We start from the raw sequence: 19389 nt of genomic DNA, 5'->3' as shown, positions 1-19389 counted from the left end.
TTCTATGGAAGATAGAAATATACAACAAAGACTGTATAATAAAACAGGTAAAGACTCTTCTGGAGAATTAAAATATGTCCTGTGTTTCAAGCTGTAGATGAGTCATGAAAATAATGAATGTTCAAGAAAATGTGCACCACACTTGTTCATATAATCTAAGTAATTATTCGAAACACTATACTGCCTACCAGCCAGCTGGTACTCAATTACTTTTTGATATGGAAAACTGCTCTTTTAAATTGGGCATGACTGATATTAATCGAAGGAGAGTGAATATATGTGTTAAATACTATTTTCTGAAACAGTTCCTGAATTCTGATTCAGAGACGTGTGACAAAACAAATGAGTTTAAATGCAATTGCTTACCTACACAGCTTGGTACTGTGTCATTCCACTGAGCTAAGGCATTAGGTACAGAATGACATCGGATAGCTTTTGAGCCTTGCAGCAGATAGCCAGGACTACATTCGAATCGAACAACAGAGCCTGCTGAAAACTCAGAGCCAATTCTCCTTCCATATCTAGGCTCTGGAACTGAGCTACACTGTGTATCACTTGTGCGTGGTACAGCTGCATAAAGAAAGAAGAAAAATAATTTAAAAAAAAAACAACCATGAACCCAAACGACAGTCATCATCTAAAAAATAAACATACTAGTAAAAATGTGTATTGTTTCTTGTAGTAGAGAGCGCAGTTCTGTTTGTTTCTTTTATTTGTTTTCCTCCTGTCATCTCAAAGATGGGCCTAATGCTTTCATGGCTGTTAGTTGGATTATGGTTTTGGCCTGTGACAATGCACAGCTATATGACAACAGCACTTCATTGCATGTGAGTGCCATGGCTCAGATGGCCAGTGGCTTTGGAAATACATCCTTAGGCATGAGAAGATCGGTGATATTTCAGTTGCCCACTTTAATTACAAGATACTGATACCTATCAACTAATTTACTTATTAAATATGGCAACTTTGGCTTCTCATGAGGAACCAAGAGAAACATTATGCTGTAAATAATCAGATTAAAAACAATGTAATATTATACCAATATTTGATTTATCATATTGGACTGTATTCATCAATTACAATGCACCCTGAAGGCTATTTAAATGTATACAGTTGACAGCAATTATTTTTACCAATAATTTTGGAGAATTCACAAACCTGATGTGATATGTGAATAGTTAGAAGACTGTAAGCAATATTTTAAAAGTAAAATGATAAAATTCATTAGAAGCCCATGAGTTTATTTTCCATTTAGTTTTCTTATTTATAAGCACTTTTTATAGCAAACGTTTTTGTACATACCAACTTTTGACACTATGCTGTACCAAACTTGTTCTTTCTACTTTAGATTTTGCAGTTAGCTATTCTTAAATATTTACAATTTAAGAACCAATACATATATTTACAGAAAAAAAGGATAAAGTATCATTGTGTGCAACATCATCTTTACATTTTCATAAAAATAATGTCATTAAATATATATAAGTTTTCTGTGTAAGCAACATCCTCAGAAGTCAATTCAATTCAATTTGTTTTTGTCAAGAATTAGTTACAGGGAATCACTGCATCTATATATGAGTTCAGTAACACATACAAAAAAATTAAATGGGGTTTAGGCTTTAGTTCTGGCAAATTCTCCGACATGGTGTTTCCAGCTTACTAACCTTTCTAAAAAATAGTGTAAACAGAATCACAGTTATATTTGATTTTATTTTATATCCTTCAACTTTTTTTTTTCTTTTTGCTGGCCTGTAGCTGAAGAACAATATTCCTGTTTATTCTCCCCCCTCCCCCCCCCAGCACCTGTTCAGCTACCCTGGCCACTAAGTAAAGCACAAGGTATGTGGAACCTATATATAGTTATTTACATATTATTAGCTTCATACTTTTCTTATTTCTTGTATAGTCATTTGCTCTAATCAGAAGCATAATTACTTAAGTGCAGTAATTTTAAGTACTGGTATATTCTCTAGAAATTAACATTTTTTGTCAAGTTGCATATAGAACATTAACTGAAATCAATCCTGTCTTAAATCTAGCATTAAATATGCACCACATTTCAGCGGAATATTGGCAGTTCTCATTTATGTTTACATAACATGATGTTCTATCAGTTTACTGCTATGAAGAATAAGAGTTAAGTTTATGCAACCACTGTGTAGAGAAAAGATTTTTAAAAGAAGGTTTAGATATAACTGGTTCTAGTAATATAGCATGTGTTGTACTGTTTTTTATTTATATGCAGACAAGGTCATAAAGATACAAAAACATATTTTCTTCTAAATCAACATGTTAGATTGCTGCAGAAGATTTTTAAAGCTTAAGTTGTAAGTTTCATCCATGGCTGAAAAAAAAAAAGTGGTCAGGTGTGGAATACTAGTATGCTGTAATGATAATTACACAATAGGTTACTGCAGAACAAAAGCAAATACATTTTTCAAGTCTTGGAAAATGGTTAAATACTTAAACTAGTAAAAACAAAAAACAACAAGAAAAAAAAAACACCACCCCAAAAAAAAAAAAAAAACAAAAACAAACAAAAAAAACCACCGCTTTTCCATTCAGTAACTTTAATATACTTGACTTTGTTTAAATCAATGGGATTTTGTGATTAAGGTTTCAACAAGAGCCTGTTATCACTCAGCTGCTCTGTGAAACTTGGTCATGCATACAATTCTAACCTTGGCAGGGATCTGTCCTGCACTTGTGGAAGAATAATGAAGAAACAGTAGTTTAAGGATTTTGAACAATCACAGTTCTTCTTGATAATGACCTACAAACCAGATGTAGTCTGCCAGGTCAATCCAACTGACACAGCCTGCCCTTTCTAGTTCTTTTATTGGGAATAATTGTCTATTCTTTATCAAATGGTCTACTGTACAAGCACAATTTTATTATAAACATTTTTTTAAATCATATAATGAATTTACAGCTGACAACATGATTATGGCTGCTTACACATCCAGCTTCATGACTGTCATATTTACCACATGACTAGGAATGAATAGATTCCTTGGCTGGGACTGATTGCTCATATGGGAGTTTTTGTCGAGACAGATTGTTTCTGATTATGCGATAAGAAAACTTTCCATACATTGTCATGGGCAAAACAGTTTTTACTCAAGGAATTTATAAGTAATTTATTACCAGTTAACACAAACCTCTGATCACCAATTCAGGCATTCAGTAAAAAAGAGCGTATGAACAGTCAATCAATCACCTAAGTAAACAGTTGTCCTTCCTCCTCTTGGGTTCGACTTCAGTCAAACACCTATTATCCCTTTTCCTTCCCTCAACTTTCCTTTTTTTCTTCAACAAGTTACAGACAGTCCACCCTACTTTCTCCAGTAAGGTGAGAGGCAGAGAGCACATTGGAGTCATGTGCTCTCTTTTTGTTTCTTGCTTTTCTTCTCCTGCTCTTTGTGTTTTACTCATTTTCTCAACTGTGTTTTGCTTCTTCAAGTTTTCCTGTCACTATGTTTCTTAGTATCCCTGCTCTAGCAGGGGCATCCATGGGCCACACTCACTCAGAGATGTCCACCCCACTGCAGGGAAGGACTTCCACAGGCTGCCAACCCCTCTGAAATATTCTCACCTCATTGTGGGTCCCTGACAGACCACAGTCCCTTTAGAGGGGCAGGCCTTTGGCATGGAGAGCCTCTTTCTTAGGGTGGGTCTCCAACAGTCCCTCCAGCAATGCCTCCAGCAGCATGTCCCTAGCAGCATCTCTGGCCTTAGGAAGCTGTTACTCTCTTAAGTATCTTTGAGCAGAGGGGAGGAAGTTTCAGGATAAAATCTTTGCTTAGATCCCTCTCCTGGAGTCCACATCTGCAGAATTCCTACAGCAACTGTGCAAAGGTAAAGGACTGTTCATAAGAACCAGATTGAAGAATATCCTGCAATTGTCAGTCTTCACAGCTGTCAATTTGCATACATACATTTGTAATTTAAACAGAATTTTTGTGTAACTGGTATTTTCATCACCTATGAACAAAGGATGTCAAATCATCTGGTTTCATTACAGTACTGCCTTTGTATAGTTCTTTTCCTGTGAGCAAGCCTACCATTATTGCAAATGTATGGACTGTTTACTAGCACTCTTAAATTAGTTCAGGTAGCAGAAGCTCTGCTGTATGCTTCCTTCCTTTTTGAAATGCAAGCCACCATTTAACTGAGAGCAGTCAGCAAGCAAAACATCTATGGCTAGAGTTGTGTCAGATTATTTCATTCATTGCCAGCAGGAAACTTTCAATGCCATATTAGCATTGACACTTTGCTATTTTTTTTCCAGTTCTATTAATAAATAACAAATGCTGAAGATGCACAAATGAACAATACCACTCACTATAAGAAACTCTTTTTCTAGTGTTTATTTTTTCCTGCTTTAAGAAGAACTGCCTTAAGAATAAATGTAAAATAAGCCAAACAAAACATCAAAGCAAGGTACTCCCATAACTGCTTGAAGTTTAAAGTTGAAGTTTAGATTTAATTATGCAGATATAAGTAATCTGTTGCAAAATGCAGTACAGATATCCATAAGACGCGTTGTAAAACAGAACATAATATGTCATAGCATATGGGAACTTTAACGACCTTAGCTCTGTTCTCTAATTATATTCAGCAGTAAGCATGTGGCTACATATTTTATTCTTGTCACAGATTAGGTCAATTTAATTGTTAAAGTCATAACCTTATTTTATTCGTGCTCCCCTTCATCTTTCTTCCACAGTCTTTCCTCATCCTAGTATGCTACTTTTCTTAATAGCTCTCTTTAAAATCGCACTTGACCTCATAAACTAATTCATGCGTCTGTAGGCAGAGCAAGTAAAGGAAGACAAGCATTAAAAAAACATAAATGTTGGAGTGATAGAAAGGTCATTACTTTGCTTTTTAGGGAAAGAATTCTCTGTATTGCTGCAGCCTAAGCTATATAAAAATATGTACTATTGTTTCTTAGGTGATGTTGCAACAGGAAAACAATTCCCAGTCTTCTTAAATGTGATTGTTCCTAGCATCATATTTCCACATACCTGAAGCTAACATTATAATGTAATGGAAACTCATTCTGTCTTATACTACAGATACCCTTTACCTGGTTTATGAAATGCAAGGAAATGTGGTCATCTGAGAAAAAGAACTGAAGGCACTGGTGAGATATGCAGCTAAAAAGTTTCTGACAAAGTGGCATTGCAAAAACCGTTAAGTCTGAATCAAACCTCATCTATTATTCGCTCAAATAAAAATGTGAAATAATGCAAGCTGTATTTTTTATCCCCTCTAGACTTCCTTCTGTATTTTGCCTATAGCATTGGCAACCTAGACTTTACAAGCTGTATCACAGAGGCATTCCATTTTCTGTAGTAATTATCCTACATCTTTTTAGTAAATGTTTCATGCTGCTGTGAAACAAAATTGAAATCAGCCCAGTGGAAAAGTGAACAGGGAAGAAGGTCAACCTGGAATAGAGGGCGATAAATAAAATGATTGACTTTGCAGACCAGATTACTCTGTTCAATGTGAGAGTAGATGATATTCTCTGGAGTATTTAAAGGGCTAGGCAGCAGGCAGTAGTGGAAATGCGATCACATATTTCAAAAGAAGATAGAAAAACCTCAGAATTTTTATTAACTATCATTAACTCATTAGCTTATTAAATATCATTAACTTATTAAGCAATATACATGTGTGTGTATTACACAAAGCTACTAAGATATGTTGCAAAATATATACAAAAATTTGATGCTGAAATAGCTCATGATTCTCCGGAGACAAATAGAGTGGCTTTGCTATATTCATTTTCTGCAGAGAATATTTCTCATTTGTTAAAATCTATTTCTTACAGTTACTGAAAACTGAGTGTAGTCCAAATAAGTGACTGAAATGATGCATGTCATCGCTCTCAACAGGAGGCTTATTGTTCTGCAGCGATGTAGCTTCAAACAAACTAGCTCTGAAACTAGAGGTGGTGAAAACAAGTTGAAGCACAGCTGATTTTTTTTTAGTATTATGCAGTATGTACCTATCTAGAACTGAGGTTTTCTCAAGTACTTGAATGTATTTTATTTTCCTTTTATTTTTCTTTATGTCTTGAAAAAGTTGAAATTAACAGTACATATAGGGATGAAGGCTTTAGGCAACAAAGATTCCTATAGCAGTGTGAGCTCTTATACTGTGCTTACTGACCTATGCCCTGTCAGTGTAGAACAAATCCAAAAATATACTATTTTCTATCATTTCTTTTTTTTAGAAAGTAACCCCTATTTAACTGTAATTGAATGGGACAACTGTTTGCTGGGGCAAAAATTAAGTACTGAATGTGTTAAGTATAACATTAAGTATAAATATATAAAGCTTTTCATTTTGTTTTTAGTATCTGTTTCAGGCAACCAGACAATTCTTCACCATAACCACAGGACCTATTTTCTGTGTGATAATAATAATGCCTGAATACAATGTCTGAATATAAACCAGAAATTGTCGGAATACTGATATTGTGTAACAAATGCACCAGTTTTGTTTTAACTTATTTATTAAATTCCAAAGTGAAATTAGCTATTTGAGGCTGCATTTGCAATGCCCATTTCAAATGCTACCCAGTGGCTTATTTTCTCTTTCATCTCAGGGAAATGTGGCTTTAAATATGTACCTCCTTTGGTCCATCCCAGTATAGTAATTTTGAGCACCTAACTCAACACAGTATGAAGATATATATCTCCTTTTGCTGAAACTGAAATATAATAGTCATTGTGTTTAGAAAAAGAGTTCTGTGGCATTGTCCCTACTCATTTTAGTCAAACAAAACACTGGCTAGATTTAATACATACTCCTAATAGATAACTAAATTAAGTAGCTACAACCTGGCCAGCTGCTCACAGAGACGAGCTGTTTGTGTATGTGAATATAGATGGCATATTATACTGCAAGGAGCACAAGATGATGAAATTTAGAAATCAGTTTAAGGTTAGAATTTAGGTGGCATATTCATGAAGTCGGTATGTGGACTTCCCTCGGGAACAACCACGAAGGGGAAGGATATTGGTGACACTTTTAGAGAGATTTGAGACCCTAGGAACAAATGACTCCATTGTGAGGGATGAAGAAAAGCAACAGAGCTTTTCAAACAATTTAAACACAAAAAAAGGAGCATACCAAAAGTGAAATCAAAGATAGGCAACAAACCAAGAACATAACAACACTTCTCATATACTTAAAAAAAAATATATATATATATATATAAGAAGCCTATCTGGAGTAAAAGATAGCAAGAGACATTAGAGAAATGGTCTACAGGTATGCTAATTTCAAAGGGAAGTTCAAAATGCAGGTGGGCTTGTTGATGCATGGGGGGAGGGAGATGGACAACCTCGTGGCAAATGATACAGAAAAGATTTAAGCCTTTTTCACTTTACCTTTAAAGTCTTCACCACAGTCTAAGGAAGACATGAACAGTCAGCAGTAAAGGAGCAAGAGATTATGGTTTCCTGAGAAAGTGGGAACATACATTCATGGGACCAGATAGGATTCACTAAAGGTGACTGCCATTATGAAGCCAGTCTACCATCACTGGATCGCAAGAGGTCCCTTATGGCTGGAAAAAAAGTTGAGACTACACCCAAATTTAAAGAAATACTTTAAGACCTTAGAAGCCTTCAAAATAATACACTATGAAAGACTTGCATCAATATATTCCACCAAAAGAAGACATGATTTACCTTGATAAACAAAATGGAACCCCCTGGCTGATGCCCCACTCTTAGCACTGAATCGTAGAAGAATTTGATTAGATGTGGCCAAAGGCAATGTCTCTCCTGCAAAGGAAAACAGAAAAGAAATTAAACAGGCAAAACAGAAACAAGTTACAACTCTTAAGTATGCAATCAAATCACTGTTAAAATACAGTTTTATGTTTTCCTCTACAATTAAGGAAAATGTAAATCACAATGTGTAAAATGAAATTTAACATTGGAGATTTGAAAACTGGTCAGATTAAAAAGACTTCATGATCCAACAGCATGAATGTTCTTACACTTATTGCAGCTCTTGGAATTAGATCTCCAATAAACTATTCATCTGGGGACTGCTATTACCATTTGGAGCCAAAATCTTTAAAAGAATTTTTGGTCAAATTTTTCTGTAACTGACAGCTTTATCTTACTTTGCATAACACAATAAACAGTGAAAATATCATAAAGGTGTTACTATTGATCTTTATATGATGTTTATTATTTAAAAACTAAAATTGAAAGGAGAGAAAATGGATCCAACTTTTTATATAGATGCTTCAATTAAATATATGGCCACACCTTATTAAATTTCTAATAGTATTTCAAATTTCAGTTATAGACTGAAGGATTAGTAAGAATGTTTAATATACTTTGTTAATCTCCTTGCCTGAAATATCTATCCACAGTAATGACAAAAGCTCAGTAATGAATTACTACATACATAACTGGAGTGCTTTTATACTGCAAGGATGGAACTCCAACTGACAACTGTTTTTATTCTCATTGAATTATATCAACACAGATTTTAGGAAATACTATTGAAATGAATGTTGTATTAATTTAAAAGATATCAGGTAACTGTCTAAATAGGATTGATAATTCTTTTACTTAGATTAGTTTTATATTATTGCAACTCTAGTTGCACCTAACAGAATCCTATCCTAAGCCAATGTAAATCAGATATGTCACATGGAATAAGTAAAAATCACAAGTTTAAATTCTCTACAATTATTTAAAAATGTTTTCTCTGAAAATATACATTAATTTTTACTTTTTGTTATGTGTGATGCAGTAAAATTGGCTGCCTCTTATTAAAAAAAAAAAAAAAAAAAGCAAATATTGTTTTTGTTGCTGAATTTTTGCCAACGGTTAAATAATTTTTAAAATAAATTCATGAACCCATGAGACAAATAGCAAGGATTCACCATATGAAAATGATGAGTTGAATTTTTCAAATAATAAACTATTTTCTATACATTGAATGTTATATTTCTTTAACAGCAAGCATTTCTTCAGTTACATGCAGTGAAAACCAAGTAGCAATTAAAAGCCCAGGACTGAAAAAATCTTAAAATTGCATATAAACTCTCCTAAATACTAGGACTGTATGACAAAACACACATACAGAGCTGAAGAAATATTTTTATATTATCCACTTGAGATGAATATAGTCATTATATATGCATAGACTGGAAATTTTTGCCACACTGGAATCCATATAAGTTTAATTATCATTTCACAGGGTCAACATTTTGCTATAGTTACCTGAATGTAACAGCTGGTCTGCTTTTAGTCTAAGTGCATGTTTGCATACAGATAATTGCATTTTGTGAATACAAGTAATTTGTGTTTAAATTAGACATTCAGAAAATGTAGATGTGTAATTCACAGAGTTTAGGGGCAGAGAAGATAATTATACCATCCAATCTGCCCTCTTACATAAAGATCAGAGAATTTCATTCAATTATTTCTCCACTCATCCAAGTGATTTGTTCTTTCCAAAACCATATGTTCAAGAAGAATGTCTTGTTTCAAAGATTTAGTCTTCCAATTCCCTTGGTAACCTGATCTACTGATTTTATTATTATATTTCCAAATGAAATTCAGAGTGTCTCATGAATTCTTTTTTTCCATACTGAACTGTGTAAGAAATGTATACTTCTTTTCTTTATTCCTTACCTGAGTGGGATCCAGACAGTGAACTAAGAAGTCTAGCCTGAGAGTTTTCTCCATCAAATAATTCTGCCACATCATTCAAAGCTGTCTGGAAATAGGCAAATTGTCCAAACACAACTACATTTAAATAAATAAAGAAATAAAAGAAAGATTGTGAGAGAGAGGAAAAAAAAAAAATATAAAGGAAAAAGAATAAAAAGCAGCTAAAACAAGAATCTTTTTTTTAAAAAATAAAAAAATAAAAAAATAATGGTATCATTAATATTTAATGCTATTTTTGCATGTTGAATTGTTTCCAAATTTCAGGAAGGGAGAGAAGCTTAATTTATTATCTACTATGATAAAACAAAACTGCATTTAATCAGTAGCAAGAGTCTGATGTGCTTTTCAGTATTTATTTTTTGTCTTTAATTAAAAACAAAACTAAATCAATCTTTCCCCAAAAGCATGCTCTGTAGTCAAGCAAGTCTTCTTGTTTTTATTGCATAACTATGTATGAAATAAGAAAATAGAATAGCTAAAAAGGATTTTTTTTCATGAAAATTTCACTACCAACCTTAGCAACCATTAGGGAGCATCTGCTAGCACACATGATTAGTGACTCATCCAGACTTAGGCTGAGGAAAATGTTTTAAATTTACTGATTTGACTGCTTTTGTATCTTTTCATTAGTTCTTATTTTATCACAAAAATATGAAAACTGACCAAGTAATAAAACCATCAATTCATTTCTATTTTGATATATTGCTACATTTAATTTGCACTTTAGCTGTAGGTAATTAAAGTGTATTAAAAATAAATCATTTAATTATAGAACATGTATAATTAGTAAATATCGAATTGTTCACTGAATTCAAGTATCAGTTAGCAATACAAACATGAATAAACTAGCAAAATCAATAAGAATAAAACTTTATTACACATATATTTTACTGGTAAAGGAGGAATCCAGTTTAAATTTATTCCTATTCCAGAGCCTTTATACAAACCACCGATCTCTGATACAGGACTTATGATTTTCTGTAAACCTTGTATCAGCCAGTATTTTCTAACTTTTTGTAAACTTCTTATTTACTTAACTTTTTTTTTTTTTTTTTTTTTTTTTTTTTTTTTAAATGTGTAGTCCAATCTCCTTATTTTTAAAAGCAGGGCTAACTTTGAAGTTAGATCACGTTGCTGAGGTCTTTTCTGAGAAAGTTTTGAAAGCTGACAAGAATTAAGAATGCAAAACTTCTCTGAGCTACCTTTGTCATGGTGAAGAATGTTTTCCTTATTATAGAGTCGTAGAACTATAGAATGGCTCCGGTTGGAAAAGACCTTAAAGATCACCTAACTCCAACCCCCCTGCCATAGGCCACCTTATGTTCAGATGGAATCTGTTATGCTGCAACTTGTGACTACTACCATTTGTTCTTTCACTGCACACTCCTTCACTTATCTTCTGCAGGCTGAGTCTCCTTCCTTCAGCATTTCTGGGTACTGTGTTTCAGTACCTTTATCATCTTGCAGCCTCACTGTTGAACTTGTTGTATTTTAGCACCCTATGTTTTGTACTTTGTAGACATAAAAGTATAGATGTAGTTCCCAGATACTACTTTGTGGAGGCTAAGAGGAAAAAAACACTATCCCTTAACTTGCAGGCTACATCCTTGCTAATGCAGCCCAATGTGCCGTTAGTCTTCACTACTGCAAAGACATCCTCTGTGCCAACTGTTATTAACTAGAAGTAAAGTTATTACAGTGCTCTTCAATACCAAATTCTATTTAAAAATGTAAAGTTATACCTTTTATATATTAAACAAAAAAGTCTAACAAATGAAAAAGGATTGTTTTTAAGTTGTATCTCTTGCCAGTAAACTCAAGTGAGTTTTTGGTCAGACCCTCTTCAAGTCAGTACTGTTATGATATTATATAATAATAAACAGAGGGAAAATATTTTGTTAGCTGTATGACAAGCATTTTAAATGTTAGCTATAGATTCAACTTGTATCAGCTTATTTATAGCAAATAAGAATAAAAAGATTTATTTGTTTAGTTGACAGGTGAAAGGGTTGTGTACTTTTAAAATAAGATATGAGTAAAATACTAAATGTTGTGCATTACCTATTAAAACCTAAATTGAAAAAAAAATAAATAAAAAAAAAAATCAAAACAATGTAATTACTTTAAAGTACTTAAAAACTACTGATATGAACCTAAAGATACTTCACATGATCTTGATCGTGAATTCTGGTGAACAATATTGTGTAATAAAGCCTGTAATTGGATAAATATGTCTCTCTGTAAAGCTCTAATAGCATTTAACTGCAATTGCTGTCCCAGGTATCTAATCATTCTGAATGATTCGATTGATTCCTTATGCATGTTACAGCATCTTTCTTGTTCTACCAGCTATTTCTTGTATCCTATACAATTTGAACAGGAAAAAAAATTACACTCTATCAAATTTCACTTTCAGTTGTAGAAAAGTCAAAACTACAATAAAGAATACAGAACATTTTAAACTTTTCTGTAATACAAATCTCAAGGATTTGTGTTATTCCTATCCCTAGAACATTAATAAGTAACTTTTATATGATACAAAAAAATGTGGTTTTTAAATAGAACACTATCTAAAATATAATTTATTTGATTATTATTTAACCATAGCTCTAACAAGTATCTATTGTGCAAATGTTTTTGTGGACACAGACTGCTTAGCTGAAGTCTGTTGATCACCCTTGGGAGGCGTAAAAGATGAAAATCCTAGAATCAATTTCTGTGCTGAGAACCATTTATTTTTGATAAGCAATTTGCAATATATTGAAAATCCAAGGTCACTATTCCACATAAAGGACATTTGAACAGTAGAACTATGATTAATGATTGATAAGTCAAAAGAATAAATTCTTACCAAATTCTTTAGGTACAGTTATTGAATAATGGCACGTCTGTCCAGCAGTGTAATTATGAGGATAGCTTGGTGATAAAACCACTCCCTCTGATCCAGTATACTGTCCTCCACATGGTGCTGAAATCAAAACAGAAAGAAGTGTTGTTTGAATTGTAGCTACTCCTATCTGCGTCAGTTCAGTCTGAGGATGCAAACCTGTACTACAAAATGACAGTTTAGTGCTTTAGTCCTTGTTTGTTTTCCTACAGAGACAGATCTAACGGTTCTTTTCAAGGATATATTTTTTATTAAAACCACTTAAAATTGGACTATGAGAGTTTTACCTGACTACAAGTATTTGTATAGGACTGGAAGTACAAATTAATTGAAAGAAGCTGTAAACAGAATTTAAGTGTTGTGGTTTTTGTTTTTTCTTCTTTTCTGTTCTGTTTTCACAAGTTACATGTATATCTATCTGTTTTTATCTATAGATATATATAGATATCTACCTATAGATATTTGTCTATAGATATCTACATATCTATATATCTGTATAAAAAGAAAAGATCAAGAAAAAAAATATGGTAGTGATTACTACTGCATATATAAGTGGCAGTATAGTTATCTTTTGTCTCAGAGAAATATGTGGATATGTTAAGAGCACCCTGTGCAGAATGCCATACTTTGTGAACATATGCTTAAATTGCCTTGTTTTTTTCTAACTTCCCAGATGATTATTGTAAGAGCACACAGATAATACATATAAAAAATTCTTCAGTTATTTCCTCTGTAAAGCTAAACTGAAAGAGTAAGACAAACTCTTCACAGCTACTTTTATTTTTAATCAAGGAAAAAATTATTGCATGATGTAAATAAATACTTTCTACTGTAAAGAACAAAGTAAACCAACATTATTCTCCTCTGTGAATCTTCCATACAACAGATCACATTTTAGTGAGTGCTTGGAAAGCAGCCCTGAGGTCTACCTTGGGTTCCAGGTAGACCAACAAGCTTGCTGGTCTGGAGCTACCAATGCTAGAGCCCGTGGCTCTGCTCACTCTGGTCTTGTTGTGGGACTGTGCTTAGCCAGTGAGGGCACTGCCTGCGCTTTGTTCACCCTCAGCTCCCAATTTAACTACCTTCATGGAGCAGACCCTGGCAGCAAATGGGTTTTTAAATCACCCTTGAAATATTTCTACAGGTTTAAATTCCCTATCAGGCAGCAATTAATACTACAAATGTATCTACTTTTAGCTGCTTATATGAATTATTCAAAAATCCAGTGTAATGATAGATAGAAGATGGGAAGTTTAGTCTATTAATAGGCTGAATAGGTAAAAGTCAGGTATCACAAGAAATCAGTTTATGACATGACTTTAAAGCCTTTATTTTTTCTCTTCTTGGTTTGAGGATACCAGAACCTAAGCCACAAAGCTGCAATATTAAATTCTCAAGTCATGAACATTTCACCGGAATGGAAAATATATAATATAAAGTATATACATAAAAGTACATAATTATGCTTAATTTAAAACAAATTCCAAAGTTTCTTGAAGATGTAAACTTTACCAGTGCAGTGATACAGCACTCAAGTTTATCCTAAACAGAACTCTCAGTTTTGCCTATAGAATAAGTATTATCTGATTTTGTGGGCAAAACTATGGTTTGAAAGGATAACATTTAATGTCAACATTAAGGATCGTGTAATGAATAACAAAAACTATTATGTCTGAGACTTGAATTAATTAGTGCACCTACTCTCAGTTAGTTTCCTAGCTTTGTATGAAATTTGTTTTCATCATATCTGCCAGTAAAATACTATCAAAAAAATAAAAAAAAACTTCTTCACTTGTGTATTCACTTATTCAGAGTAATTGATTAAAAAAAAAAAAAGCAGATCATTTTCAGACATTTTCAGTATTTCCTATACAATACTTATTTTAGATTATTTTATATTTTTCATGCTTTAAACTTTGCAATGTTCAAATGTGTCAACCTGTACAATTCAATCTGTAGTTCAATTCAATCTGTACAAGTTCAATCTGTACAATTTCTGTTCATGTAAGTCATACCTACTTTATTAAACAGTTATTTTATGACTCAATAAACCATTTTTGTGCCTGCTAAGATTTAAAAATACCTTTTTGAAATAAAGTCCAAAGATTTATTAATTCTTTAATGGAAACACCTTTATAATTCAACTTCAGAATTTACATTTCTAACATACTTTGCTTCCTTTTGTGTTTTTTTTTTTTTTATGTTTGCTTTTATGTTTTAGAGAAAGGCGACAGAGTTTTGTAAACTAACTTTTCCATTTTTCTTGAGTTCTTTGCCTTACTGAGGGTAAAGACCTTTCAATCCCTACCCATGCAATGGTATATGCAATGCAATACTTTGCAGGATGTATATATATATTATATATATATATAATTTTTATATACTACTAGGTCTTTGCTAATTCAGTAATTATCACTTCTGATTCATACTGGATTGAATAAACATTAGTTTTCAGATCTGAAGTTACAATAACAGAAAAATTCAAATTATTCACTTTTATTAAGTTATAATTTTGTTAACAACATAATCTATTTAGGTCTCTGACAGAATGCCATATAGTGATGATCAGGGTTTTCTCATACTGTGGCTGTTCATTCCTACAGTATGTTTTGGACATTCTCATCTTTAAATTGCTATAGAAAGGAACTTTTTTTTTTTTTTTTTTCACTTTATCAGAGAATGGAAACACATTGATTACATTTACTAGCTTCTATATAAATATAAATATATATATATATATATATATATATATATATAATTTTTTTTCCCCAGTTTTATTTTCTTTCTTATATCACAGCATTAGACATACCTACAGAACAAATCTGTTTGCATGGCTCACTGGTATCTTCCCTTCCATTTGGGCTCTTATATAAGTTTCAATTCCAACACTGATCCTAAAATATTTGGCATATGGTCACAGGCATATCATCTTTGAATACTCCTCATCTTTCATGTTCAACTACAAATGATCTAGCTATCTTGTAAGCAACATATTTTCTCCAACAGGCTGTGGGAGGTTGTTGGATTGTTTGTATGTTTTATTGTTTTATTGTTTCTTCCAAACATCAGACTAATCTCTGGTCAGTTTCTGTAAAGATTATTAGATCAACTCCATCTCTTGCCCTTTCTTAGTATTTACAATTATGAAGTCAGCTTTTTTGGAAAAAAAATCACATAGAATACGAATCAGGATCACTGGCTAACTTTTTTTTTTTTTTAAATGCCTTTCTTACTCCTTATAACTTCTGATAAATTGACGGTCAAAACAACTATTTAACAATCTTGCTTCCAGTATCCTTAACTAAACTCTTTTCCATTGTCTTTAGAGTAATCAATTCAATTTAGTATAGAAATTCTCTCTTTTTAGCATAGTTTAAAAATATTAATAGTACAAATTTATAATACTCTTTGATGCAACTTTAACAGCATCAAGGTACTTGATCTTTCACTTAGTAATTTCTGCTTCTTTGGACATACAGTGTTAGAATAGACACAACAAACAAATTTAGAATAGACATTGCAATGTATTAATTGTCACCTTGGAATAAGAATTATAATCACTGAGGCAGAAAATTAAAGTGATGTCTCAGAGCTATGGATAACTAATTCATCCTCTATCCCTTGCTTCAGCATTTATGTTGAATAAATATAGAACAATTCTAACAAATCAGAAGAAAGTTATATATATTAGTTATTATCGGTTAAGTGCTGAAAGGTTTAATTTGGTTGAAAAATAATATTCTGTAAAATTTTAAATTTTTAATTATCTATATTATGATCCTTGAAATGCATGCTGTATGAGACATTGTTCTCTATTTTGCCAAAATACATTTTTTTAGGAGCTCTGTCTGTCCATTCTAGAACTTTATTTCTGGGTGTAAAAATAGAGGATTCAAAAGAAAATTTCCTTTAATTTTTAATGTCATATTTTATACAGTGTTATAATTAAATATATTATTTTAATAGCAAATTACTGTTTAAGAAATAAGATTTATTCTGCTTTAAAAATTAAGGAAAATTAATGTTGCTTTTTAAATTTAAGTTTGAATCTTGTGTCAAAGATTCTACAGCCCCCAAAACACGAAAAGCATTCCAGTTTACAAGGTGAAGCACAGGTTATTAATTTTAGTTCTACACTACAATTCAGTGGTTTATAACCATTTCATAACTGCTTAAGTTATACAGAATGTTGTTGTACTACAAGTGTAATTCATAAGGCATTAAAACTAAACTATTGCAATGCCATAGCAAAAGCTTCATTCTGCACTTTTAATAAGTAAAACAATTCATCCTGCTGCTATGGGTGCTCCAGATATTCACCACATGGAGGGAAGAAACACTTGCTATTTTTCTTGCACATCTGTTTAAAAAAAAGGTTACTGAATCAAGAACCTCTGAGGGGGAAAAAAAGTCCATCTTAATTCCTCTTTTGTGTTGATTTTATATTGAAAAATATATATACTTTTAAAAATCAGGCATATTATAAAATGCTGTTAGGCTGCCTGAGGTCATACAATTAAATTTTTAATCAACCAAAATGAAAACAATAATGTGATTTGTCATGAGTGAATATTACATTTGCTTTTAGCTGATGGAGGCACTTCCTTCCTCTGTCATGTCCTCTATGTGATATGGTAAAGAAAAGGGATATAAAACTTTATTTTGCTGGTAACCTGTTTGGTATCTCTTGCAACCCTGTTAGTCAGACTAGCATTTGACCATAGAGGCAATTGATTTTGCTTTGATGCTAAAATGCTAAATGCTAAAATGATTTATTTATTTTTTTTTGCTAAAATGCTAAATTTTAAAATGCTAAGTGCTAAAATGATTTTCTTTTTGTATTTTATATTTTGGTTTAATTTCTAATATACTTTATGGCTTTGCTTAAATATTTGTATTTGTTTGTTCTGTTAGATTCTGTTCTTTTGTAACATAAATGCTATTCAAGCCCTATGCACTTTCTCCTTTTTTTTTTTGTGTGGGGGGGATCTGCTTCTGCTTTTTTATTTGCACCTAGGTGTATGGCTGTGGAAAGAAATATACTGTCCAGGGATAATACTGTGCAGGGATTATTTGTGTTTTGACAGCCATGATCCACCTGGAGTTGAATCTGGCAAGGTATCTGAAGGGCAACAAAAACAGGTTCTAAAAGTACATTAACAGGAAATTGAAGATTGGAGAAAATACGGGCTTATTGCTGAATGAGGCAGGTGACCTGGTGAAAAAGAACAAAGGAAAGCCTAGGCACTTAATGCCTCCTTTGCCTCAGTCTTTACCACTAAGACAAATCTTCAGAAATCCCAGACCTCCTTCTGAGACCATAAGGAAAGTCTGGAGCAAAGAAGGCTTATCCTCAGTAGTGGAAGTCCAGGTTAAGTACTTAAACTGGGCAAACCTAAGTCCATCAGGCCAGACGCTCTGCTCCCGCGATTCCTGAGGCTGATGTCATTGAAAGGCCACTCTAAATTATCCTTGAAACATCATGAAAATCAAAAGTTCCCAAAGACTGGAAGAGAGCAAATGTCACTCATATTCAAGAATGGCAAGAAGGACTATTCAGGAAACTACAGGTTGGTCAGTCTCACCTTAGTCCCTGGGAAGACAATGGAGAAACTGATCTTGGAAACCAATTTCTACACACATGTAGAACAAGGCAATCAGAAATACCCAACAGGGATTTACAAAGGGGAAATCATGCTTAACCAACATGATGGCCTTGTACAGAGAGGTGACTAGCCTGCATGAAGGGAGAGAAGTAGATGTTTACCTCAATTTCAGTAACGATTTGGACACTGTCTGCCATAACATCCTCATAGTCAAGCTGACAAAGCATGGGTTAGATAGTGGACAGTGAGGTGGATTGAAAACTGACTGAACAGTTAGGTCCAGAGGGTGACCAGGGGCAAAAAGTCCATTTGGAGACCAGTGACCAGTGGTGTATCTCCAGGGATCAACAGTGGGGCCAATGCTGCTTAACATCACTGTTAATGACCTGAACAATGAAGCACAACACACCTTGAACAAGTTTTCCAACAGTAAAAGAGTGGGTACTGTTAAGAAATTTAACTCCATCCCAGCTGAAATGACGACATCCTTAAATCAGCATAATCCATAATTCTATCTGCATCTTAGATTAGATTCTGTATATGTGTTGGGAATTGGCAGGACATGGACATGTGCCCGTGGAACAATTGTTCAATTTGAGCTTGCTTTAAGCAACCAGGGGTAGGCCTTAGAAAATCTCAGGGCCTGCTGTAGCTGAGCAAACCAAGCTGCCAGAGTAACTGTGAGAAGCTCCCACTGCTATGACTCCCACATCGCCCAATTAAGGAACTCAGAAAATACTGTTACCAGCAGCTGGCTTCAAGGACAAGGTTTATGTGACTGCTAATCACAAGGGGTTCTTTTCTTGCAGGTGGGGTTGTTTTCTTGTAACTGTTTGTCTGAGTGCTTTTGACCAATGATCTTGTGTGAGACACTGTCCGCCCCTGTTAAGTTCACTATTAAAGTTAGGCTATTCGGGCAATAAAATGGAGCTTGCTGATCACTCATATTGAGTGCGCTTATCTTCCCTCCGTCGACAACATATATGTGTGTGTATGGATGTACATCTATATATCTGTATCTGTGTGTATACTCCGTATGTGTGCGTATGTGTAAGTATTCTATTTGCATTTGAAAAAAAGGCATACAAAAAAAAAAACCCTCAAGCTGTTGTCAGTGTTCCAGCACCAAAAAAAAAAAAAAAAAAAGAGAGAGAGAGAGAAAGGAAGAAAAACT

At 33.2% G+C, this 19389-nt stretch overlaps 1 protein-coding gene across 1 annotated transcript in view; it reads right to left on the bottom strand.

Moving 5' to 3' along the window:
• The window catches only part of CSMD1 (CUB and Sushi multiple domains 1), a gene marked incomplete at both ends in the record, with an annotated part of 1174241 nt that overhangs the window by 174935 nt on the left and 979917 nt on the right, over positions 1-19389 (bottom strand). Inside the window, 4 exons of the mRNA XM_084285255.1 lie at positions 367-570; positions 7713-7808; positions 9684-9797; positions 12574-12690. Of these exons, the coding sequence (XP_084141381.1) occupies positions 367-570; positions 7713-7808; positions 9684-9797; positions 12574-12690 (531 nt within the window). The remainder of the gene's footprint in view (positions 1-366; positions 571-7712; positions 7809-9683; positions 9798-12573; positions 12691-19389) is intronic.

This window comes from Netta rufina (assembly GCF_964035555.1).
Source record: "Netta rufina genome assembly, chromosome: 3".
Classification (NCBI taxonomy): Eukaryota; Metazoa; Chordata; class Aves; order Anseriformes; family Anatidae; genus Netta; species Netta rufina.
Note: the sequence above shows the minus strand (reverse complement) of the source record. Positions and strands in the feature narration are given on the sequence as shown.